At 40.5% G+C, this 27892-nt stretch overlaps 1 protein-coding gene across 1 annotated transcript in view; it reads left to right on the top strand.

Moving 5' to 3' along the window:
* Positions 1-27892, top strand: part of PTN (pleiotrophin) — a 113835-nt gene that overhangs the window by 60747 nt on the left and 25196 nt on the right. The window contains exons 2-4 of the mRNA XM_081958294.1: positions 8310-8419; positions 14469-14642; positions 24870-25031. Coding sequence (XP_081814420.1) covers positions 8311-8419; positions 14469-14642; positions 24870-25031 — 445 coding nt within the window. The 5' untranslated portion in view covers position 8310. The remainder of the gene's footprint in view (positions 1-8309; positions 8420-14468; positions 14643-24869; positions 25032-27892) is intronic.

The following is a 27892-nucleotide window of genomic DNA, read 5'->3' as shown; positions in this document are numbered from 1 at the left end:
TTTGTAAATTGCCTTAGGAGTAAGATTAAAGAGAAGCATTAAAATATGGATAAATGATTTTTGCCCCAGGGAATATGGAATAGTATATCCTCACCCACATAAAGTTCCTACATTCAGTATTCTCCCATGAATTTTTAATGTACTCCTGAAGTGCCAGAAAAATATAGATCACCAGGGCTGTCAGTTGATTAAAGAAATCTTAACTGGTAGTTCCTATTATTCTTAAATAAATTACCTCAAAAATGGCAGAAATGGATGGATGGATAAAATATTGCAAAGGCTCTGAGCAAACACGTTTTAGATATTCTGTTATTGTGAATGAGGAACGATGCTTTCTTTTCTTTTTAATATGAGGCCTGACATCTATGACTCACGGACATATTTCTACAGAGAGTAATCAATAGAATAATTCATCCAAACTATGAATCTGCTAAGCACTGCGGAATATAGATGAGATATGTGAAGATATGTGATCTACTTATTTTTCCTATGGCCTGATTCTCACCAGGGTGAGAATTACTGACTTAAAGCCTAGTTAAACTAAACTCACATCGGCATACAATTCCCAAGTCTCCACCTATTTTATTTGTTGAGTTCTCAAATGTAGAATCAAGAATGAATCTTCCTTCCTTCCCTCTCTCCCTCCCTCCATCCCCCCTTATAATGGTAGATGTTTTAATTTGTAACCTCATCTCCGGAGAAAAATGCATGGCATTTCTGAATCAATTACATGTACTTGATCTTCATAGAATATGTGTGTTTTTATGGCAGAATTTGGGAAATTGGTCAGAGTTCTCAGATCAATGAATTTTTCTTTCTTTCTTTCTTTCTTTCTTTCTTTCTTTCTTTCTTTCTTTCTTTCTTCCTTCCTTCCTTCCTTCCTTCCTTCCTTCCTTCCTTTTCTCTCTCTCTTTCTCTCTCCCTCCCTCCCTCCCTCCCTCCCTCCCTTCCTTCCTTAAATTGAAAACTCTACTATTATTGCTATCCTTGTTAGGTAACTTATTTATTCATTCATTTATTTATCAAACCTCTATCCAGTAAAACACTAGGTGGCAAACAAAAAAAATAACAATATTTTTTTTAAAAAAATAACCACACATATACAAACAGCTCAGGAGCCACACTACAAAATGCAAAGGACAGCCATGCTATACTTCCATGCCAGAGCTCCCAAAGCAATAGGCTAGGCCTAGGTCCACTGACTAGGGAAGAGCCTGATCTTCATAATCTTCCCAAAGACCAGTAGGATTGGGGTTCTCCATACCTCTGTAGAGAGGCTGTTCCACAGCAGTGGCAACATGATAGAGAAGACACATTTCTTGGGACCCCTCTTCTCCAATGACAGTGAAAATTTTGGGCTGAATTGTGGACCCAGAGCATGCCCACCTGTAAGGTCTGGCCTTTCCTCCTTATTCAAGAAAGTAAAGACTCTTGAAATTTAGCATTTCAAAAGGAACCTTTTATTGAATAGAAGTGATAGCGGGGCAGAAGTAAAACAGGCTCTGAGGGCCCTCAGGTCATCCAGTTAGAATAAAAGGATTTTGAAACCCCTCCCAACAGTCCAGTGTGGATTCAGCCAATCCACAGGTGTGAAGATGTTATTGTACTGGCCACTCTGAAAAAGTGATAAGGGAACTTTTGAATGATACAATCCACATAACCCTCCCTCCCCTTACATTCTCCAAATGGTGAGAAAATGCCAGAGTGCCTAGGTGCCAGTCTAAAGGTTATAAATCAATGGTTACAGGATGCAGGATATACAGGAAAGAGAGCAATAAAATATAATATATAAGTCTTCCCCTGCCTGAAGAATGGCAGATGCACAGATCTGACACCACTTTACCAGAACTGTAAAATGGCAGAAACTACTGGGGAAAGGTCACCCCAAAAGTATTTCCCCCCACTATTTTGAGTAGACATGTTTGAAAGGGCATTTGTGCCAGTGTAACCCTATGCTGTATGTTTGTCTATGGAGATTCTCAGTCATTCAGGTCAGGGTTGTGGAAAAGTTTTTTTTTTCAAGAGGCAACTGGAGTTTCTAGTTTTTTCCTTGAAGACATTTCATTGATCCAAGAGGCTTCTTTAGTTCTGCACCAAAGAAGCCTCTTGGATGAGAAGCAAAATATCTTCAAGGAAAAAACAAGAAAGCCCAGTTGTTTCTTGAAAAAAAGCACCTTTGGGACATGTTATATGTTTGGATGTCCTGTCATGTTATTTCTTTTAGGGTAGTCATTGTGGATAGGGATAATGTCTCTCTTGCTTTGCAGACGTATTTTATTTGTCATGCCATCCTTCTTGGCTTTCCAAAGTTGGAGGAATGAAAAAGAAAGACATCATGAAGGATCAACTTGAGGTCATCCATTAGAGTCAAATACAGCATACATTAGAAACAATTTGCACTAAAAATCATATATTTGGAAAACTGAGAAGACTACATATCAAAAGTTTATATTATTTGAGTTAGTCAATTTTTTAAAAGTTTACTCTAATTTTATTTAGAAAACATATTTTTGGGGGGGAAATACATGCAAATTTGTGTGTATTCGGCAGTTAAGAACGTGAAACGACTGAAATATGATCACAAAATAGTAATGGTAGACAAGTACTCAGTGACGTGCAGTCAGGTGAGGCAAGTGAGGCACAGCCTCACCACTCTCATCATGAAAAAAAAAGTAAAAGGAAAAAGCTGAGCTAGTTACTGCCTCACCGTGGATGACTCTGCTTAACTGTTAAAAAAAGCTGGAAAAGGTACGTGTGGGTTGGAGGGAGGGGGAGGAATTCAAACTTCATCCTCCTGGTGCTGTGCAGGGCTTTGGGCAAAGGCTGGAGGGAAGGACCCTGGCTCGCTTGTGCTCTCCCTCCCCAAGAGTAGTTTGATTGCAGGCAGAGCCACGTTGTGGGGCCAGTGTGTGTGCTACAGCATGGCTCTTTGCCTGGCTTCCTGCCTCCTCCTGTGGTCTCCTCACTGGTGCTCTCCCTCCCCAAGTGTAGTGACTTCCTCCCCAGGCCCCCATTCATTTCTCTCTCACACACACACAGCTGGATAAAACTATATAAAAATCTAGCCCAGCTTCACTGATTACAAGTTTGAAAAGGCAACGTGGCTCCGCCTGCAATCAAACTACACTTGGGGAGGGAGAGCACAAGTGAGCACTGAGGAGACCACAGGAGGAGGCAGGAAGCCAGGCAAAGAGCCAAGCTGTAGTACACACACTTCCCCCCAGCCTCTTTCTTTTGGAAGGCTCAGATCGGCTCCCCTCCAGCTTATCTGCCTCTCCTCTCACCCCAGCCTGCCAGCAGGAGGTGGTGGGTGGGCTTTATTGTGTTCCAGGCATTTCCCACCCAGACAGCAGGCTGCATTTGAAATGGTAGAGGTGTTTGGGAAAGGCAGCAGGGGAATGGGGGGGGATGGCAGAGGAGCTGCTTTCAAGCCACTGGAAAAGATATCCAATCCAACTTTTGTGTGTGGGGGGGTTGCTGTTTGAGAGTGAGTGAGAGAGGGAAGGGGTAGGAGAGATAGTCCAATCCAACTTCTGTTTGTGTGTGTGTCTGTGTCTGTGTGTGTTTGAGAGAGGGGGAGGAAGGGAGAGAGGGAGGAAGGAGGGGAAAGAGAAGAAAAAGAAAAAGAAAGAAGGAGCAAAGGAGAAAAACAAATGCTGTCGCTTTAAATTGGAACTGAGCATGCCTGGCTGTGGAATTCTGGGAGTTGAAGTCCACAAGTCTAAAAATATTTGAAACCCAGCACTGTGTCAGTGCCTCACCAGTCATAAACCTCACCGCACGTCACTCAAGTACTATATTAAATATGAGTCTCGGGGAGTCTAAACAGTGGTGTGTATAACCATCAGTTATGGACACAATACTAAAATATTAATATATTGAAGATTTTTGAGTCCATTTTAATCATCTAATAACTTTTATGTCAAGGATGCAGTGGCTCGGTGGCTAGCAGTTCAAAAGCATGTAAAAATGCAAGTAGAAAAATAGGAACCACCTTTGGTGGGAAGGTAACAGCATTCCGTGCGCCTTCGGCGTTTAATCATGCTTGCCACATGACCACGGAGACGTCTTCGGACAGCACTGGCTCTTTGCTTTGAAATGGAGATGAGCACCGCCCCCTAGAGTCAGGAACAACTAGCACATCTGTGTGAAGGGAACCTTTACCTTTACAAGCAGCTCTGTGCCATTTCCAAATATTAAAATACAGTCTTCACTGCGGAAGTTGATTGTGCTTTGCTCTCTGCAGTAGAGGGCTTCGCTTCTCAGTAGTATGCATCAATAGCAATTATGTGGCTTTTTCACAAGATGGCTACCAGCAGGAGTCTCTTAAGAGTGCCAAATGACATTTTCAAACACATTTCATGGTGAGAATTGCATCTTCCCTTGTCAGATGAGAGGCGGAATCTTTTAACTTTCTTTTCAACGTGAATTTAAAACCTGCCTTTCTGAAAACGGTGAGGGTTTGAAGATGGGATGTGAAAGACTTTCCCTCAAGATCAGTCTCACTAAAATGTAAGATCTAGGTTCACTTTTCCAGTAGCAGCAGGGCAAATACCCTAAAAGAGACAGTGAAGAGATATATTAGTGGTCTAAGATTGTCTTACTACACAAAATTGTCTGCTATAATGTTCTACCTGTCAACAATTACTTCAGCTTCAACCGCAATAATACACAAGCAAACAATAGATACAAACTCAAGGTATACTGTTCCAAAGAAAATAAGACTTCAGAAATAGAGTGGTCAATGCCTAGAATGCTCTACCTGACTCTGTTGTTACTTCCTCAAACCCCCATAGCTTCAAGCGTAACTGCCTATTGTGGACCTCACACCTTTCCTCTAGCTGTTCCTGTGCCTCACTGCTGTCTAGCTCCGTAGGTACCTCATCACTGCCAGATGGCCTTGGCCCCATCTCTACCTCCGACGCAGAGCCCTCATCCATGCCTTCCCCAGCCTCCAGAACTGGCCCATGCTACTCCAAACCTACTCACTGTCTGACTCTGCTGCCAGCTCTGCTGGCCGCTGGTGGACCACAACACACGTGGGACCCAAAGGTTAAGTACAGAACTATCTCGCCTACCTACAAGTATGAGGTTCAAAGTGTAGAGTGAGTCTCAACAATGATTCATTGAGCAGTTAAAGAGATATGGCAAATGATAGGATGGAACAATGTGTGTCTGTCAATTCATGGTCATGATACATTCTAATCTGAGGAAGCTTGCACAGCATAGCTTCATGCTCAATGCTTCAGGTAGTATCTGAGTCCTACCCAGTGGTGGGTTCCGGATTCCATTCCAACCTGCATGGTTGGAACGACCCCAGTGTCACCCATATGCACGTGTGCAGTGCACGCATGCGTCGTACTTGCCTGCGATGTTTACTCCATGTCATACTCCAGCTGCTCGCAGAGTGTCGCGCAGGCGCCGTACGTGCCATGCATGTGCTTGGAAGCGCCAAAAGCTTAAAGCACAGATAAGGAGTGAGGGCAGGCAGGTGGGCCCTCCGGAGCACCGTACCGGAATGGTATCTGGTGCTCCAGGCTGGCTCCGGTATGTCCGTACCGAGGCATATCGCCTGCAACCCACCACTGGTCCTACCACATGGGAATCATCATCTGTGCTTTTGCTAATCCTATCCCCAATGCTTGTGTGGCATTAGGCCAATTATGATTTGCTCCAAATGCAGATAATTTAGTTCTTGGCCACTCTCTGAAAAATCAGTTTGGTTTTTTCCCCCTGTATACTTCAGGGGAGAAAAAGTTCTTTTTATTCTTCTGTTATGCCTTTTGTACCAGTCCATGCTATTTCTTCACAAAGGAAAAAGTGGGGACATGTGGGGACATGTGGACCCATCAGCCCTCTGTACCAGATCTCTGATTCATACAGTTAAACCGAGGGATGAAATTCAAAAATTTCAACAATGGGTTCTCTGCTTGGTTGCTGAGTGGGCGTGGCCATGCTGGGCGTGGTCTAGTCGGCCTCCTCCACCACTGCCAGAGGGGGGCATTTTTGCCTTTCCCAGGCTCCAGACACTTTCCTTAAGCCTCTTGGAGGGCAAAAATTGCTTTCCTCAGGCTCTGGAGGCCCTCTGGGGGTCGGAAAGGGGCCAGTTTCTGGCCTTCCGGAACTTCCAGGAGGCCCATTTTTCCCTCTCCCCAAGCCTCTGTGCAGGCCCTGCACTTACCCTGCACCCTGCATCCAAAACGGGCTGCGTGGAGACTCCTGGGAGGGGAGGGGTGTGTGGGGCCAGCCAGGGGTGGAATTTGGAGGTTCTCCAAAACTGGCCATAACGTTAGCTACGGTGCTCCCAAACCCGGGCGAACCCATAGCAGCCCACCCCTGGTTAAACCCCAATCCTTCCAAAGACGAGATATTGCTGGCTTAGAAAGAGATTCTACTACTGTAATAACTGGTTTGCAGTCACATTTGGTAGGACAACATAAGGAAAAAGGCAGGTTGATTTTAAAGCAAGCTAGGTATATTTTGTAAATCTAGCAGATGCTGAGTTAGAAGATCAAATAATTTGCCCTAGTTAACTGACTGATGTGAATTTTGATTCGTTATTCTTGGAATGAGGGCCATGCACACATTCAAATTAAATCAGATAAATTTAGAAACTGAATCTAAAAAAGAAACCCCTTTGAATTCATTCAAATAACATTACGTTACGTTTCCCCCACCAAACCAGACCTTACTTTCCAATCACAAATATGCTGTTTGCTATCACTTCACTCTTAGGTTATTCTTAGTTTGTAAACTACTCAATTTTATTGACAACTGCTTTCATTTTCTTGTTAATGTTTTTGCTCAGGTCTCAGAGGAGTCCACTTAGCTTGCCAAATCGAATTTGTGACTGCCACACACACAAAAAAGCCTCCCTTCCTTCCTCTGGTGATCTTTAACTCTTCATAATGTTTGGATGCCACCATGAATATTTTATCTATATTATTTATTTGTATTCCACCTGTATCATTTTACAATAACATATCTAACACACCTTTCTTTTCCTCTTTTCCTCACAACAACAACCCTGTGAGGTAGTTTATGCTGAGTGACTGGCCCAAAGTCACACAGCCGTTTTGTGAATTACTTGCTAATTATTGTACTGGAAAAATCAGCATATGTGATGCAAATATAAAAGCATGCATTTATACAAATTTTACTGAATATTCAATCTTTTCTCATGCTTTGCTGCCCTTACTCTTCTCATCTTTTGTTGTTGACATCATTATTCTACATATTGTTGTTGTTGTTGTTAGTTGCAAAGTCATGTCCAACCCATCGTGACCCCATGGACAATGTTTCAACAGGCCTTTCTGTCCTCTACCATCCTCCGGAGTCCATTTAAGCTCACGCCTACTGCTTCGGTGACTCCATCCAGCCATCTCATTCTCTGTCACCCCTGTCTTCTTCTGTCCTCAATTGTTCCCAGCACTAGGCTCTTCTCCAGGGAGTCCTTCCTTCTCATTAGGTGGCCAAAGTATTTGAGTTTCATCTTCAGGATCTGGCCTTCTAAAGAGCAGTCAGAGTTGATCTCCTCTAGGGCTGACCGGTTTGATAGCCTTGCAGTGCAAGGGACTCGCAGTAGTACCCTACACATACTTGACATTAAATTCCACTGAATCCAATGGGATGACAACCTTCCATATGCATTGTATGCTTGATGTTTGAGATAACAGTGTGATTCCTCTGAGGGCCTCAGTTGCCATATTTGACAAGATGATGTCATAGACACCCCTAACAACAACTGTGTAGTTTCTATCAGATTGAAAACAAGGGCAGTGAAGACTAAACCAGAATAAACAGTGCAGAGAATTAATAGAGAGAGGAAAAGAAAAAATCTAGTATTAAATACTCTTAAGTTCGGTATTTAGGTTTGGGAGCAAGGGGAATTGGCTGATCAGCAAAGTGAGGGTGCTCATTTAGCACTTAAACCGATGTGAAAATATATTCTGTGTAATGTTTATTATGTTACTCACCCAGCAGAAACTAAAGTGATAGCACAACATTATTAACAAATAACATTGCAGGTGCAGACGAGTTCCATGCCATAAATTATGGTTGAATAGTAAGTTATCTGTTGAATATCATGATTGCTAATGAAGACAACCTTTGCCTTTCCATATGGCTGGGGGTTTCTTGTCTTTAGGAGCTGATTCTCTAATCTGTTACTAATGTGCATTAGACCCCTTTGATCCATTCTCGGTGCATTCTGGATGCCAAAGATTGTTCTTTTTATCACTTCAGAGCTGTCCTTACCTATTTACTGACATCTGATGTTAACTTTATTCCCCCCCCTCATTAATTTCCAGAATGCAGAAACAGCAAGAACAGTGTCAGATATTTGCAGTTCTCATCTTCACATTTATTTTCCTGCTGGCAGCGGTGAGCACTACCGAGGCTGGTAAAAAAGAAAAAATAGGTAAGTGCAAATAATTATAGACACCTAAGAGAGGTGGTGGTATGTTGTAATTTCTGCTCTGATCTCTGGTTTACTGAAGGTTGGTATTAAAGTGGTCTGTTTCAGCTAAGTGAAAAAAAATACTGCACAATGTTGTTCCTAAGTCTATTTCTTTAATGCATATCACTGGTTTCTGGTATCTTTAATAGAGATGAGTGGGGCTTCAAAGCAAGGAGCCAGGTCCTTAGTTTTTGTGGAAAGCATCAGAGGTGGTATTCAGCTAGTTCTGACCAGTTCTGGAGAACCGGTAGCAGAAATTGTGAGTAGTTTGGAGAACCGGCAAATACCACCTCTGGGTAGCTCCACCCCCATCTATTCCCTTTCTCCTGAATCCCTGCTGATTGCCTTGGTCTTTTTTTGTTGCCCTGCACAGGAGAACAGAGCTGGAAAGCAGGTTAGTGGGGTGAGGAGGGAATGGGGATTTTGCAGTATCCTTCCACTGTCATGCCCACCAGGTCATGTCCATCAAGTCATGCCATACCACCAAGCCACACTCACAGAACCGGTAGTAAAAAAAAAAATCAATCCCACCCCTGGAAAGCATCCTCTTGAAGCAAACCCACAAATTGGGTCCTTGTGACACATCACATCTATCAATTAAAATGTGGAATCTACTTTCACAGGATGAGAATGAACTGGCTTCACTTCCATGCTTTCCCAGCCAGGCCATGAAGCTACCATCCCATGAAACATAGCATGGGAGTGGAATCCACCAGCTGTGCTCCCTGTAGCCTTTAGCTGAACCAATCTAATCAGAGATAGCAAAATCCAAAAGATTTAATTCAGGAATTGGTACCAAGTCTTGTGAGATATCAGATGGTTGCCTGAATCTTACTAGATTTGGGGGTGGGGGGGGGTTCTTACAGAATACAGAATAACAAAGTTGGAAGGGATTTTGGAGCTCTTCTAGTCCAACTCTCTGCTCAAGCAGAAGATCCTATACGATTCCAGAAAAATGGCTGCAGAATCTCTTCTTAAAGCCTCCAGTAATGGATCATCCACAACTTCTGGAAGCAAGCAGTTCCACTGGTTAATTGTTCTCACTATGAGGAAATTTCTCCTTGGTTCTAGGCTGGATCTCTCCTTGATAGATTTCCATCTGTTACTTCTTGTCCTGTCCTCAGGTGCTTTGGAGAATAGGTTTACTCTCTCGTCTCTCTGACAGTCTCTCAAATATTGTAATCTTGCCCATAACAATGTTGAATCACAGTAGATGGCATACTTTCACATCCCTTGAGCCTCTGTTTTAATTTGGGAGTTTTTGTGGGTGACAAAGTGCCCGTAGAAGTCACACTGCCAACTCCAGTATAATTAATGGGGTGTGTAACCTCATACTATTCCTGCATTTGTAGGAGGAGTGGACATATTCAGTTTTTTGACATTCTGACTCACACTGATAGTTACATGATAGCTATTTTAGCTGCAACAATAGTAATACGGATAATTTAGAGAAAAAGACAAAGTTAAATAAATTTACATGCAGAGTTTATATATAACCAGAATAAGTAGGTGACTTTCAATGCTTTTAGCCATCCGGTTTACTGTTGCTCATAAGAACAGCCCAACTAGGTCTAAAGAGGGAAAGCAACACAATTAGATTCCATATCATGAACTCAGAAACATTAAAACAATTCATATGGAAGATATGTGCCAAACAGATTACAGTTTTTATCCACTATCGATATATGTCTGCTATGGGTTGCCCACTATGGGGTTGTCTACTCTTGTAACAGGACACTTAAAATTGGTCTTTTAATCAAAATGTCTCCCAAAAGATAGAATAGCTTCTATCTTTTGATTTAGTGCAGACGGCAAAGATGCCTCTAAGAATAGTTAAATGTTATATAGAATATGCTCCAAGATGAGAAGATGTATAATTTTCTCATCTGTGATATTAGTTGCTGACACTCTGGAATCCCTTTTAAAATACTTCTTTTATAAACGAAGACAGCTTCAGTGTAACAAAAGGATGTGATTACATGCTAACCATGAGATGAAACAGGCAAGGAGAAATATGACTGAAATCAGTAAAGGAAACCAGGATATGTATTATTTAAAGGTAAATGTTCCCCTCGCACATATGTGGCTCATCTCCGTTTCTAAGCCAAAGAGCCAGCGCTGTCTGAAGATGTCTCCATGGTCATGTGGCTGGCATGACTAAACACCGAAGGCGCATGGAACGCTGTTACCTTCCCACCAAAGGTGGTTCCTATGTTTCTACTTGCATTTTTACGTACTTTTGAACTGCTAGGTTGGCAGAAGCTGGGACAAGTAATGGGAGCTCACTCTGTTATGCGGCGCTGGGGATTCGAACCACTAAACTGCCAACCTTTCTGATCAACAAGCTTCTTTTCTTAAACACCATCCACATTTCTTTCTTTCTTAAAAAAAAAAGTTGATCACCCCATTCCATCCTTACATTATCTTACCTTAAAATAATGCGGCTGAATTTAAACTTGTTGAAAATTGGCAGCAGCGGAGTGGATCTACTGCATTGTATTAATTCATTCAGGTATGATCAATCAGTAGTCCCCAGATGCTGTTCAGGTGACTGGATATTGAAAATCAGCAATACATGAAGAAAGATACGTTCCTCACTTGTAATCAAGCAGGACATTTTAATCACCATCTAACAGTAGATCATAGAATATGTGAGGTTGGGAGAGACACTGAAGATCATCAAATCCAGTCCCCTGCCCAGTGCAGGGATCCACTTCTAGAACCTCTTTAACAAATGATAACTGAGGGCTATCATACCAATGTTTCCCAACCTTGGCAATTTTGAAATGTCTGGATTTCAACTCCCATAAATTCCCAGCTACCCTACCAGCATTTTTTATTTAAAGAGTTTTTTCTCATGACCAACCAAACCTACTTCCTTTTAATTGAAACCCATTGTATCTCGTGCTAGAATAACAATTCTGTTCCATCTCTTACAAGACAGCCTTTCAGATAGAGACAGCTATCATTTTCTCCCTGCACTTTGCTTTCCCAAAATAAATATACCCAACACTTCCCACAAGTTAAATGGCAATGTGCCATGTACAACAAACTAATGTATTATTAGGAAGAGGGGGAAAAAGACAGAGAAACTTTTCAGGTACTTTTTATTGTTATTTATTACTGCAAATTCTATGCTGCTTCATTTCCTGGGACCCTGACTGGCTTACAATATTAATACCAGAATAATAGCTTTTCTGACACTTGGATGGAGTGATGGGAGTGCCTTTTGGGTCATCCTAAAAGTTCATTGAAGAAACAGGTTTCAGGTTTGTTTTTAGGATTTTATGGCTTTATAGTTTGTGGTTTTATTATTGGCGTGAGCCTACCAAAGTTGTATTTTAAGATAGACAATCATGCAAATCTTTTAAATAAATGCATTCTGTCATTCTCCTGTAGTGGCCATCATATGATCTTGATTAGGCAATGAAATCTAATTGATTGGATTCTATCACTGTGTCTGGTCTGACTTCATGGCTGCTTGCCTATCCATCAATTCATGTTTTCCCCCTTGTTAAGTGCTGGATTGCAGACGGAAAGTATCTGCATTTACTTGTTATAGGATGCATTGGATAGTATATAAGGCTCTGATGAAAGATTATTTCTATTTTCCATTGGCTCCACAGGCATGTAACTCCAAAATAACCAAATGCAACCCCAGATTTGAGAAGGTCGCCTATCGTTCTAGGAATAGCCAAGAACTAGGCACCAGTATTTTCTAGGAAGAGCCAAAAACAGGTGCCAGTAAAACAGAGAGTCCGGATACACGGACATTTATTTTGTGCTTGCTTTGTTCACAGCTCTATTACAGATATTACCAGTTTTGTTGAGCAAGCTCATCCATGCTATTCCCCCCCCCTCCCATGGGACAGATTCAACAGACATAACATTGTCAAGTGCTTTGTGCTTTGTTTTAGAACATAGACAAGCCATTAACTTTTCCCTTTTTTTGATAAAGAATCTAGGGACTTGCCAAAGTGACAAGATGCTGATGGTGTGTTTTCACCGTAAGTGGCAATGGAGGAATTAAGTGCAGTAGAATTTGACAGCCTGGACTCATTGGTTTATGACAAGGAAGACATGTGCAGCACTGCACCTGGAATAAGTGTCTGACTCAGTAAAGGTCTTAGAAAGATCAAAACTTGACATGGTGGGAGGACCGGTTCAGTATAAAAGAAACACAGAGTTTTATAATAAGTTAATTGAAGCCATTTCAGGAACCCCCTGTGACATTAATAAATAATTTGACAGCAGTTACATTATGTCCCTATAGATCAGATGTGTCTCAGGCATATGAAAGATATACCATAGTAATTATCATAACATTTAACATTATATAAAGCAATTATATAAATTGTTTGCAAACCTGGCCAATTAAAGTTACAGATTGAGTGAAATAATTGTTTACCTGTTTTATGTTTCTCTTGGAGGTTGTCACGTTCTCTTTATAGAAGCACACATTTTTTTAATATTTAGAAAAGGTATAAAAGGGGCAAACAAGACTGATATATGGCCTTCTAGCATCCTGTTTTTCCTAAAAAGTGAAGGCAGAACTCTGAGCTCCCCAGTTTTGCATTTTTGGAGCGATGGGGATTAAATAGTCACAATGAAGGACTTACAGGAATAGCAATAGCACTTAGACTTATGTACTGCTTTACAGGGCTTCACAGACCTCTCTAAGCAGTTTACAGAGTCGGCCTATTGCACTCAACAATTTGGGTCCTCATTTTATCCACCTCAGAAGGATGGAAAGCTGAGTCAACCTTGAGCCTGGTGAGATTTGAAATGCCAAATTGCAGGTGGCTGGCAGTCAGCAGAGGTTGCTTGCAGTACTGCACTCCAACCACTGCACCACCGTGGCTCGTAAGCTTTGCATATGTTTAAGAAAATGTACTGCACAGAACAGGGGTGGGTTCCTGCCAGCTTTACTGCCGGTTCGGTAAACGTGCGATATGCACGCTCCGTGTGTGTGCGCAGTTGCCTGTAAATAGGTCTGTACATGCACAGAACATTGAAAATGTCAACAACAAAAAATGCCATGACAACCGGGGAACTGGTTCGGGGGTGTGGCGAGCCTGCCATCCCTACCGGTTTGGTGACCCAGTCACAATTTCCACTACCAGTTTGCCAAACCGGTATGAACAGGTAGCAACCCACCTCTGGCACAGCACCTCAATCTCCTGGAAGTTGTCCATTTTCAGGCAGAACATCTGTAAAAATGTGTCAGCCTTTTAAAGTAGCACATACAGGAAACCCAAATCATGAGCAAGGACACTATCTTTATTGTAAGGCTACAGTAGCAAAATCTTATAAGCAGAGGTCCTCTCCCTTGCCCTTACTTTCCAGAAAATTGGGGAAAGTCCTTTCTGAGATGCTTTCTCCATCCCCATTCTTTCTGGAGACTGAGATGTCATCACTTGTGTCTAGACTAGTGTCTAGTCTGCAGCTCTTTCTTCAGTCTCCCAAAGTTATTCTCAGAGCCGATTACAGAAAGAACTCTTGATTTTCATACCTGGGCATCAAAATGTATTTATTTATTTGGTTGGTTTTTTCATTCATTCATTCATTCATTCATTCATTCATTCATTCATTCATTCATTCATTCATATTTAATACATCCTAACCAGAGGTGGGCTCCTACTGGTTCGGACCAGTTCAGCCGAATTGGTAGTAACTCAGCTGGACACGCCCCTGAACTGGTTCTATCGGTGGCACCATAGGCACCGTCATCTTGCTTTTAACTACTTTTTTTAAACTACTGTGCTTGCGTGGATAGCACACATCAAGCACACGTGCTCCCCGCGCCCACAGCGCACCCCTGAGCGGACCGGCAGTAACATAAGCTGGAACTCACCCCTGATCCTAATTACCCATCTCTCTTGGAGAGGGATTCTGGGCAGGTGTATGGTTTAATAAAATTAAATATTAAAACCAGAATAAGATTTTTTTTTAAATTAAAATTATACAACATTGTCTCCTGCTTTTCCCCCCCATTTATGACTCTTTTCAGAGAAGAAAGTGAAAAAATCTGATTGTGGAGAATGGCAATGGAGTGTCTGTGTTGCTACAAGTGGAGATTGTGGCCTTGGGACCCGCGAGGGCACTCGGAGTGGAATTGATTGTAAGCAGACAATGAAGACCCAAAGATGTAAGATTCCCTGCAACTGGAAGAAGCAATTTGGAGGTAATATCCTTGGGATTTTGATTAATCATTCTTAGAGTCTAATCTATTATCATTTTTTTAAAACTTGCAAGTTGAAAAACCCTTTAATAAGCAAAACTTTAAAAATTAATACTTAATATAAGCATTAAAACACAACCAACATTAAGGCACCTATTTATTTAGATTATTTAAACTTGTCTTTTTCAATGTTGAAATATATTAGAACAGCTTCGTCCAGAATTTCAGTCAATGGCCTGGAAAGACAGAAAGGCAGGAAGACCAGAGGAAAAGGAGAGTAAGAGAGAGAAAGAGAGAAAAGCACGAAAACAGAGAAACAGAAAGAGAGGAAGATGGGTGGAGAGAAAGAGAGGAAGGCACATGGAGAGAAAGAGAGGAAAACAGGAGGAGGGAAAGAGACAGAGACAGAAAGAGAGAAAGACAAGAAGACAGAGAGGCAAGAAAGCAAGAAAGAAAAGAAAGCAAGAAAGAAAAGCCACCAAGAAAGAAATCAACAAGCAAACAAAAAGAAAAGAAAGTCCGAAAAACAGAAAGAAAGAAGGAAAGGCCGCCAGAAAGAAAGAAAATTCCAGCAGGCAGCTAGGTAGCTAATTCAGTCTCACATTCATATTAAAAACTTCGTATTCTGTTTAATGACATTTTTAGTAGTTAATGACTGATCCAAACATTAAGCGTATGGTATATTCCAGGGGTGTCCAAACTTGGCAACTTTAAGACTTGTGGACTTCAACTCCCAGAATTCCGGCTGGGGAATTCTGGGAGTTGAAGTCCACAAGTCTTAAAGTTGCCAAGTTTGGACACCCCTGGAATATTCAATCAGACAGGGAAATCTATTTGGCAAACTTTCATTCCTCTCTTCAAGTTACCAAGAAAGATGAATGAAAAGAAAGGAAAGGAAACCTTATTTTATTTTATGCACTTTATGGTGTGGGTGTTAGTCTCCGATATGACTACAAATGAGCCCAACATTTCTCTTGCTAAGCAAGACGTTGTTAAGTGAATTTTACCTTATTTAATGACTTTTCTTGCCACAGTTGTTAAGTGAAGCATCACAGTTGTTAAATTATTAGCATGGTTGTTAAATGAATCTGGCTTCCCCATTGACTTGGTTTGTCAGAAGGTCGCAAAAGGTGATCACATGACCCCGGGACACTGCAGCTGTCAGAAAAGTGAGTCAGTTGTCAAGCACCCAAATTTTGATCACTGGGATGCTGCAACAGTTACAGTGTTAAGTGTGAAAAATGGTTATAACCAGTGGTGAATTCCTACCTATTTGGTTCGGTTTGGCCAAACAGGTAGTAACTCCGGCGGACATATGACCGGACCAGTTCTATGATCGGTGGTGTCATCTTGATTTCCTGTTCTGCACATGCGCAGGGCAATCTTCATTTTAAAAAATGTAATTTTTATTCGTTTTTTAAATGTTGCGCGCATGCGCAGATCATTTTAAAATGAAAACGCGCATGTGCACGCATTATTATTATTTTTTACTACCGAACTGGTAGTAATGGTGGCCGGAACCCACCCCTGGTTATAACTCACTTTTTTCAGGGCCGTAATAACTTTGGTCACTAAACAAATGTTGCAAGTTAAGAACTACCTATAAAGGCATACACATAAACTCACTTCTGAACCTCAAGCACTCACGTATAACTCAAAATGGCTAATGACATGTTTATTAAAGCTGATATTTGAAAAATATCAGTTTTTGCAGTTTTCAATGCAAGAAGGAAAAAATGGATCCAGAATGTATTGGCATCAGCTGAATAATATTGCTCAGCTCAATTCCATGTCTCTTCCTCTTGCAGCCATCTGGGCTTGAAGAATTGCTGCTTTGCCTTTTGCAGCCCCAGCATTTTGATTTTTGTTCTTCATACTCCTTCATGTGGGAACATTCTTCAGCATATCTGCCAAAATGGGGAAGTGTATTTTGTTCCTCTGGATGTATACTTGTTTTAATTATGCCACACACCCATCTCTGTAAGTTACAGGGGCAGTTTGTGTGAGCTTCGTCCATAGTCTTGGTCTGAAGATCATAACATGACTTCTATTTTGTGCAGAATTTTAATTGGCATCCCGTGAAGATGGCTGAAAATGTGGGAATTGAAACTGTGATGCTACCCCATGGGATTTTTGCCTCAGACCTTTAGCTTACAGTGAATATATTTTTGCCTCACACCTTTAGCTTACAGTGAAATATATATATATATATATACATGCATACATGAAATATACACATACATACATACATATATACATACATACATACATACATACATACATACATACATACATGCGATCGGAGCTGCCGTCTTTCTGTAAATCTTGGTGGAAGGGGATGGGGTGCTGGCTTTGTTTCAGCCTAGCCGACAAAGACCACCTGAAAACTGAATTACACAAACTCACAAATGTATTAATTTCCAACGGATTCCCAAAAAAACAAAACAAAACAAAAAAACAATCACCAACCTAATCCAAAAGGAGACTCCCCCAAAAAACCAAGACACAGAACAGGACAATGGCATCGCCCTCCTCCCTTGCATCAAAGGCACCACAGATAAAATCAGCAAAATTCTCCACAAGCACAATATCAAGACAGCCTTCACCACTGACCAAAAAATAGCCAACATCTTAAGAAACCCCAAAGACAAAATCCATCTAGAAAACCAAGGAGTCTACGAAATACCATGCAAAATCTGCCCGGCAACATATATAGGACAAACAAACAGAAGAATAAATGCACGCATTACAGAACACAAGAACACAGTAAGAAAAAAAGAAAAAAACTTCCTCCCTTTTCCAACACCTTAAAGCTACAGGACATGAAATCAACTTTGAAGGAGCCAGGTTAATCTACAAAACAGAACACCTCAACACGAGAATAATTATGGAAGCCATCGAAATAGAGAAACACCCCCACAACATGAATAAACGTGATGATACCTCCCGCCTACCAAACATCTGGAAACCAGCCCTAGTCAACAAACGAACACCACCCACCACCCAGGGCGTTACAATACAAAACAACAATGCACACACAGCCAGCACCAATCAGCACCAATGTACCAATCATGATACAACCACAAAACCAATCATTCCACTTACTGAAACAAAGCCAGCACCCCATCCCCTCCCACCAAGATTTACAGAAAGACGGCAGCTCCGATCGCATTTTAAGCCAAAGACAGCAGCCTGAAGATGGCAAGTGAGATCTTGCCAAAACGTTGCCAAGACAATCTCAATCCTATACGGGAAAAGACCCGAATACAACAAAACCAGCATATATATATATATATGTCACACACACAAACACACGTGTGTGTGTGTGACATATATATATATATGCTGGTTTTGTGTATGTGTGTGAGATACCACTTATGCAGCATCACGAAATCTCCAGAACCGTAAAGCCTACAAACTTGAAATTTGGCAAATTTGTTCCTCTTGGCTTCTAGGTGATCGCTAAGAAAGGATTTTTCAAAATGACCATTAGATTATTAGTATTTCTTATATTATTATTAACACACTCTGATGCTAAGGAGTTAGACGTTCTACTCTCCCTCCCCACCTGAAAAGCACTCTGTTCCAACTGCTATTGGGCATGGGTGTGGCCAGCACATGATTCGGCCTGCGGGCTGGCAGTTTAGACATTCTACTCCTCCTCCCCACCTGAAAAATGCTCTGATGATAAGGCGTTAGACTGAGGGAGAGAAGGGGATAAGATAGGAGAGGCTTCTGTGGGGCAAGCCTGAGGGAGAGAAGGGGGATAGGAGAGGCTTTTGTGGAGCAAGCCTGGGGGAGAGAAGGGGAGAGGAGAGGCCTCTTTAGGGCAAGCCTGAGGAAGAGAAGGGGAGAAGAGAGGATCAATGGGGCCAGCCTGAGGAACAGAAGGGGATAAGATAGGAGAGGCCTCTGTGGGGCAAGTCTGAGGGAGAGGAGAGGGGAGGAGCCCGATCACATAGTTTCATAGCGGAGCACAGGTATCCAGCTAGTAAATTGATAAAGGTAAAAGTAAAGGTTTTCCCTGTCCAGTTATATCTGACTCTAAGGGGCGGTCATCTTCTTTTCTTAGCCCAGGGAGCCAGCATTGTCCAAAGATAGTTCCATGGTCATGTGGCTAGTATGACTATACGCTGAGGTGCACGGAACACTGTTACCTTCCTACCCAAGTGGGAACCTAGTTACCTACCTATTTATCTACTCACATTTGCATGCTTTCAAATTGCTAGGTGGGCAGGACCTGGGGCAGGTCATGGGTGCTCACACTGCTATGTGGCATTTAGGTCTTGAACGTGGGCTGTCAGCTTTCCAGCTGACAAGCTTATCATCTTTAACCCCTGATCCATTGTGCTCCCTAAAATAAATTGATACAAAGTATTATTCTAAAATAAATGAAGAGTAAAAACAAGCATACTTGCAGTTAAAGTAAAATACAAGATAAAATATCTCCGTAAAGAAGACCTCCAGAGAAGGTACCAAAGTAATCTCCCAAGTCAAGGAGTTCCACTGTTTAATGTGGCCACCGCAATTTTCTCACTTCGGAGCTGCCTTTTCTAAATGGCAAAATAACTCTTAAGAGTTTTGGTCTGGAAACTTGGTCTGGGAAAATCCTGAATCCTGAATAGAATAGAGTTGGGAGGGATCTTGGAGGTCTTCTAGTCCAGTCCCCTGCTTAAGCAGGAGAACCTATACCATCTCAGACAAGTGATTGTCCAGTCTCTTCTTAAAATTTTCCAGTGTTGGAGTGCCCACAATTTCTGGAGGCAAGCTGTTCCACTGGTTAATTGTCTTTACTGTTAGGAAGTTTCTCCTTAATTCCAGGTTCCTTCTCTCTTTGATTGGTTTCCAACCATTATTTCTTTCCCTGCCTTCTGGACAATTATCTGAAATTATTACACACTAGGGAAAAGATTCCACTGGACCTGTTAGCGTGGCTGAAGTTACAGCTACCAATCACAAGGGATCCTGAGGAAGATGGTGTCTTGTTCTGTAATGAATGGACAAATGGACAATGCACTGATGACAAATTATGTCATCAGTGCATTGTTAACTCATAGGGATCACATAAATAGACCTCCACATTTTCCAGTGGTGCATTCATTTTCTCTGTAACTGGATTCATCCACCTTGCTACTGGTCAACCTCTTCTTCTTTCTTCTACCATTTCCAGGCTTATATTTGTTCCTTACAACCTGAATAACAGCTGATCATCCATACATACATACATACATACATACATACATACATACATACATACGTGTGTGTGTGTGTGTGTGTGTGTTCCAGAATAACTCTATGCCTCAAGCAATTTCAACCAAACTTGGTACACAGATTACTTACTCTCTGAAAAAAAAATGTTGTGGTAAGACACCCCTAACACCTCTCGGTATGTGTGTATGTGTTGGTGGGTTCCAGCATAACTCTTGAATGCCTGGGCCACCGAAATGAAAAGAAATGAAGTGTCAAATCACAGTACTTTTGATAGTGATAGTGTGCATCTTGGATTCAAGTTCTGTTAAGATACAGCCTGTTGTGCTTTAAAATGGTGTCTATTGTACAGCACAGTGGAGTTGCCATGGTAGGTAACGGCTTCACAGTACTCTGGTAAGAGGGGTTGGTTCTTACAAAAAACAAGGTAGCTTCACCTGGTAAGGGGGATTGGTTCTTAAAAAAAAACACAAACACACACTCTAGGTCCTCAGTTTCAAGCAAAGAGGTTAAGTTGTCGGGGGAGGTGCCTGCACTCTGTAAATAAAATTACTTTGATCTGACACTATAGATACAATTCATTCCTTTTCCTGTCTGATACAGGATTAGGATAAATACCCGGGCAACACCAGGTTATCAGCTAGTGAAAGTTAGGGTTAAAGAGCTCCTCAGAATTCAATGGACTGCACAGGGGTCAGGCTGAATTCTAACCCAAGGGATTTTTCACATGTCTTGTATTGCAATGAAAACAGAAGAACTTTTTTGCAACAGAGGGCTTGTAGAGTATCCTTAACATCAAACATTTCAATGAAATTCAAAGGTGGAAGGATTATAGTGTCAAAGCGATAATAGATTCCATGTATTTTTAATACATGGAGGACAATTTGCATACTGATTTACAGCCACAGTCTTATTCTTATTATTCTATCATCTGCAATGGTGAACCTTGGATGTGGTTCTGTTGTAGAATATGTCCTTTCCACCTTCTTGTTCACCATTCTTGGAGCTTTCCCTTTTGATCTTTCCTCCCATTCATCTATCCATAGCACAAACATACCATGACAACATTTTCTCCGGCCTCATTCTCAAGGCATTGCTCATTTTCAACCCATGAATGAGTCAGATTGAAGTTGTCTTTAGATATATCAATGTTAAAGTAGTAATTTCCCCATTATTTGAACACCACCCAAGGTTAGCCTCAAGGCATGCAACATGTTAGATTTTTTTTTATCTATGACCTTGGAGGAAAGACAAATGACTAGTGATAGAGTGGCAGGATAAAGTTAGGAAATGGGAACAGCGAGTTTCTTGGTAGTAAAGTTCTCTATTGATTCAGGAATGAATGGATACCACTTCAATTCAGATATGGGGGAAAGCTTAGAATAAAAGTTACAACTTAAGCTCTCTTGCTTACCCTATATTTCATGGTAGCTTGTAGGGAAGATTTCAACTTCCCAGGATCTTCCCAGGATCTTCCATCACCAATCTCAAAGTAATAGTGATGGAACAGAGAAACTTTGCCACTGCAATATTATCACCAGAGACAATCCGATTATAGTGCAATAGAAATTTCTATAATAGAAAGCTTCAAGATGGGTGGTGGGTTTTTAGCTTCCCACCTTGTTTTCTCGACCCTACCCTATCCCAACTTGACTTTGTGGAGAAGAAGGGATTGGATCATTCATGTGGCAGGGGCATTTGGATGGGTTGGGTGGTGTTAATTCAATAAGGGTGAATTAATCTTTACATTTCCCCTTTTAATACTATTTTCCAGAAGATTTTTTGACTAGTATCAGACTTTGTTATCAGTTGAAGTGAACAAATGTAAGATGAGCTCTTTCCCAATTGTTTACCTGGATTTGATCATTTCTACAATCTTCATCGACAGTGTCTCCAGGTGGGGAAATTGTCAACAATCTCAAGACGGTGGCCAGAACTATGTAGCTGAAACCTTTTCCCATACATACACAAAGAAGGGCAAGGCTTTCAACACGTAGCTATGGCTACTGTCTTTTTTGACAACCCACTCCTACCACTGATCTTTATTTTAGTTAGTTTGTGTGTTTAAATAGTTCTGCAAACACCTCCCTGACTCTCTCTCTCTCATACACACTTTATTATTCACTTCTATTGCCTGGATTTTCTAGTTCTCACTATTTCTTTTTTCCTTTGACTTTGTTTTCCTCTATATTGCCTTTTTGCTCTTTACAATTGAAAACAAAGATTATTGTATTTTTTGGAGTATAAGGCACACCTTGTTCCCTCAAAAAAGAGGGTGAAAATCTGGGTGCATCTTATACATTGAATACAGCATTTTTTTGCCTCCCGAAACTCCGCCCCTTCGCCAAAATGGCCCTGCATAGCCTTTAGGAGGCTTCCAGATTGCTCCTGGGGGTTGGGGAGGGCAGAAATGGGCCGTTTTTGGCCCCCTAGCCCCCAGGAAAACTCTACAGGGGTCCTAAAGGCTATGCGTGCCTTTTTTTGACAAACAAATGGGCCAGTTTTCGTGAAAAACGGGCCATTTTTGGCAGGTCTGCAGAGTGCAAAAACTTTTTTTTAGTTTGCCTCTTCAAAATCTTGCTGTGTTTTATACTCTAGTGCATCTTATACTCCAAAAAATACAGTAGTTTTTTTATTTTACTTTGTTACTATATCATCATTTTTGTTGTTCCTATTATTTGTTTTATATATATTAGACTATTTTATCTGGATTCTATAATGGGATTGCGGTCCATTTCAACAGAATACAAAATAAGGAAGGGATCTTGGGGGTCTTCTAGTCCTTGTGCAACAGAAAACTCTACACCATTTGGAACAAGTGGCTGTCCAATATCTTCTGAAAAACCTCCAGCGATGGAGCACCCATAGCTTCTGGAGACAAGCTGTTCCACTGATTAATAGTTCTCACTGTCAGGAAATTTATCATTAGTTCTATGTTGGATTTCTCCTTGATACTCATCCATCTGTAACTTCTTGTCCTGCCCTCAAGTGTTTTGGAGAATTGGTTGATTCCCCTCTTCTCTGTGGCAAAACCTCAAATATTGGAAGACTATTGTGTCAGCCCTCACTTTGTTGGATAGAATTACTCAGTTCCCATAACCATTCATTATATGCTTTAGCCTCCAGTCCCCCTTATTGTTCTTCTCTGCACTCAGCATCTCTTTTGTATTGTGGTGACCAAAACTGGATGCAGACTTAGACTTAGATTTAGAAGAGTTAGAATAACTTTATTGTCATTTTAAATGTACACTAATTGACATACATTAAAATGAAATTTTGTTGCATACAATTTCAAAAGGTCTGCGCTCCGGCCCTAATCCAGTAGTAACAACTCCAGTCATATGGGTGAGTGATAACTGGGTTTGTTTATTAAGCCAGACTCGGGAACATAAATGAGATCCCAAAACCACTGGTCAAGAAATGGACACAATTTGGAATTAAAGTCAGTGCTGGGAGAATCCGCCTTCAAGCGCAGTTATATAGGCAAGCCACACCCTCCGCCAGACAGGCCTTGCTGGAAGTCAGCTGTGGCTCTGATCAGCTTCTTGAGGCTTCACAGCTGTTTGACACTTTCCCCCCAACATCTTATTGTTGGGCATTCCGGTAGCCTCACACTGGCCGCCTCCCAGCCACACAGCTGATTGGCGCTCCAATGGAGGTTTGTGCTGCCCCCAACACCAGGAGTTTCCCTCCCCCCACCTCACCGAGTAAGGCAAACCTCGAGGTTTGACATACAGTTCTCAAAGGGTCACCACCTCCAATATACACTACATAAACATGACAATAAAAATAAAATAATAAATAAATAAATAAAAACAAAATAAAATAAATAAAACAAATAATAAAATAAAATAAAAAACAAAATAAAATAAATAAAATAAATAAAACAAATAAAATAAATAAAACAAATAAAACAAATAAAACAAATAAAATAAATAAAACAAATAAAACAAATAAAATAAATAAAATAAAATAAATAAATAAAATAAATAAAATAAATAAAATAAATAAAATAAATAAAATAAATAAAATAAATAAAATAAATAAAATAAATAAAATAAATAAAATAAATAAAATAAATAAAATAAATAAATAAAATAAATAAATAAAAAATAAAATAAACAAAAAAACAATAAAAATAAAAATAAATAAATAAAATAAATAAAATAAATAAAATAAAAAACAAAATAAATAAAATAAATAAAATAAATAAAATAAATAAAATAATAAATAATAAAATAAATAAATAAATAAATAATAAAATAAATAATAAAATAAATAATAAAATAAATAAAATAAATAATAAAATAAATAAAATAAAATTCCATATACCCACAAATGTGTATAGAGGTACATGGCAAGAAAAACGTATCTTGCAAGTTTATCAGACGGATGGCATAGGGAACAAAGCTGTTAAAGAATCAGGAAGTCCTGCTAGAAATACTTCAAAGTATTCTAAGTGTGGTCTTAGCAGGGCAGTGTAAAATGGTGCTACCATTTTGTAATAAAATTAGGTAGGAGGCTTTTGAGGTAATTCTAGGATGACTAGCGGAATACAATAAGATTAACAGAACTTCACGGCAAAGGTATTTGTACATCATTCTCACATTATTTCCTCCTCCCCCTCCTTTCAAAAGGCATTCGCTCTGTGGTAAATTTTCCTTGCGATTCTGTTACCAGGCATTCAGAGAGCTGCGATTGTGACATCAGTATGCAATTTGCATCCTGGGTTTCTGAGCACTCCATTTCCATCTTGTTTATACCTCTGTTTCTAATGAGCTGGAGCCAATACCTTTCGGGAGTGTGTTTGAAAACCTGCTTAATTCATTTGTACAAATTCAATTTCGAGCCCATGATACAGTGACAGTGGAAGTGGTTTTATGGTCCCCGCCATGAAAATCTGCCTTATTGCCTGCATTATTCTGAATAAAGGCTGGTTAAAATATCTTTTTATTATACCGAGCCTTGCTTTTATCAGCTGCTGATAATAAAAAAAGTAACACGGTCATTTATTTTTCACAGCGGAATGTAAATATCAATTCCAGGCATGGGGAGAGTGTGATCTAAACACTGCTCTGAAGACTCGAACTGGAAATCTAAAACGAGCTTTGCACAATGCGGACTGCCAGAAGACGGTTACCATTTCAAAGCCTTGTGGGAAGCTTATCAAACCCAAACCTCAAGGTAATATCTTTTTTTTTAAAGAAGCGATTGGATTAGGGGCTTTCCCATCAATGCTCCTAAATGTAATCCTTTAAAATTTCCGGTTACCAAGGAAATAGAGTATCCAAGATTTCTGTTCAAAGGATAATACTATGGAGGAAGACCCTCACAGAAACTGTTGACAAAGCAGACGGTTCTGGTCTAAATGGATCCATGGTTTCATCCAGGATATCATGCTTTCACAGAGAAGTATTTGGATGGTCCAATGAATAAAGGAATTTAGAACGTGTCTGTGTGTGTTTGTGTGTGTGTGTGTGTGTGTGTGTGTGTGTGTGAGAGAGAGAGAGAGAGAGAGAGAGAGAGAGAGAGAGAGAGAGAGAGAGAGAGAGAGAGAGAGAGAGAGAGAGAGATATGTTTATACTACTGTAATGCTCTCTACATGGGGCTCCCCTTGAGGTGCACCCGGAGACTGCAGTTGGTCCAGAATGCAGCCGCGCGGGTAATTATGGGGAGATCGAGGTTCTCCCATATAACACCGCTCCTGCGCGAGCTGCACTGGCTTCCTGTGGCCTACCGGGTGCGCTTCAAGGTGTTAGTTACCATCTTCAAAGCGCTCCATGGCATAGGGCCTAGTTACCTGCGGGATCGTGTCCTGCCCCATACATCCCTGCGACCCATTCGCTCACACAGAGAGGGTCTCCTCCGGGTGCCGTCCTCTAGAGATTGTCAGAAGGTGGTGCCCAGGAGTAGGTCCTTCTCTGTGGCGGGCCCTACCCTTTGGAACGACCTCCCACCAGACATTAGAACAACAACCGATCTCCGCTCCTTCCGCAGTAAACTGAAGACCCACCTGTTTCGGCTAGCCGGCCTGGCATAATTCGACAACTTTTCCACCCCTAGGTCATTTTTAATTGTCAATTTTAGTTTTTAAACTATTAATGTTATTTATTGTAATTATTTATTTATTTTTTACCTCCTCTGACACTGTGCTAACTGTTGCTTGTGTACGTCGCCCCGAGTCCCTGTGGGGAGAGGGGGCGACTAATAAGTTTAAATAAATAAAATAAATAAATAAATAAATACTGTATTTTTCAGAGTATAAGACACATCTTTTTTCCTCAAAAAAGAGGCTGAAAATCTGAGTGCGTCTTATATACTGAATACAGCATTTTTGCCTCCCAAAACACAGCCCCCTTCACCAAAATGGCCATGCAGAACCTTTAGGAGGCTTCCAGAGAGCTCCTGGGGGCTGGGGAGGGCAGAAATGAGCAAAAACCGACCATTGTATGCTTAATTTTGCCCCCTCCCCCAGCTCCCAGGAAGCTATATAAGCTTCCTAAAGGCTATCCATGTCCTTTTTTTGACAAAAAATGGGCCCATTTTTGTGAAAAACATCCCGTTTTTTTGCTTGTTTTTGGCCCCCCAGCCCCCAGGAACACTCTACAAGCCTCCTAAGGGCTATTCATGCCCTCTTTTTTGGAAAAAAAAAACGGGCCCATTTTTGCAAAAAAACAGGCCATTTTTGCAGAGTGCAAAACCTTTTTTTTAAAATTTGCCTCTTCAAAACCTTGGTGCGTCTTATACTCCAGTGTGTCTTATACTCCAAAAAATACAGTATATCCATCCATCCATCCATCCATCCATCCATCCATCCATCCATCTATCTATCTGACATAGCACCCACATTTTTTGCAGTTTTCAGTTTAGTAAATAAAAACTGGTGATTATTCAAAAGGTGAGCTGTTATTCTGTAATTTCTTATAACGTTCAACAATAACAAAGTCCCAAACATTAACCAAATATACTTTTTATTCAACTGTCCTTGCTGATTTAACAATGTCCCACGATAATTCCCCACCAAAACCCTTCATTTAGTAACCTGTCCATTCCTCTTGATTAACATTTGAATCCAGATCTGTTTTACAAGGAAGAAATGTATTTAGATTGCTGTGCTATACCCAGTTTCTCTGGCATCTTGGTAATATACCTATTGGAATCCATTTGGACCTCTAATAAGATGCTCCCTACACAAGAGATATATTGTTGATAAATATGGAATGATTTGGTCTTGTGGAAGAGAAAAATATTTGAAAACGATATTCTAAACCAGGTCAACTGAGGAAAGGTAGCGGACATATGTTGCTCATAGACTGGAGATCCTCATAGTTGTTTTAGTGGGTTGGACTAGAAGACCCGCAAGGTCCCTTTCAACTCTGTTATTTTGTTATTATTTAGTCAAGTTGACAGTCTTCATGTGCTTATGTAGAAGGAATATAAGAAAGATTGATAATGGTGAGGGTATTTCCCATAGGATGGGCTGAAGCAGAAAATGAATAATCAACCTGATCCATTTGAGAGTTATATTGTTACAATCACAAGATATATTAACTTATAAGTTCATCTAATGAATGCTAAAAAAAAATATTTGGTGCAACATTACCCTCAGTTTTACAGTAAATGTGTATTCTCAATTCTTAGTGAAAGAAATCTTGAAAACAGTAGTCTTAGACAGATAGAAAAAGTATTGCCCTTATAATCTGTTATACTTGGAAAACCCTACAAAATTTGAACACATCTGGAAAACACTAAATGGGGAGGCTAAATGGCAAACAAAACATTTTTTAAACAATAAATACTTTATCATAATCTTGGGAACAACAATGTGTTCAAAATAGAAGGGAAAAAATAAATAGCTGATCAAGAATGCATTAACTGCAAGCAACTTAGCTGTGGCATTCCACCTTGAGAAAACATTGATCTATCTTGATCAATTAAACCATCTTGCCAGTATTGGCTTCTATATATGCACTATACATGCCCAGGTGTTTGATAACTGGTGTTATCAAAAAAGTGACTACTGTTTTGTTTCAAATAAGTACTTT

This window comes from Natrix helvetica, assembly GCF_964273705.1.
Source record: "Natrix helvetica genome assembly, chromosome: 6".
Lineage (NCBI taxonomy): Eukaryota > Metazoa > Chordata > Lepidosauria > Squamata > Natricidae > Natrix > Natrix helvetica.
This window is presented reverse-complemented; position numbering and strand designations above follow the sequence as displayed.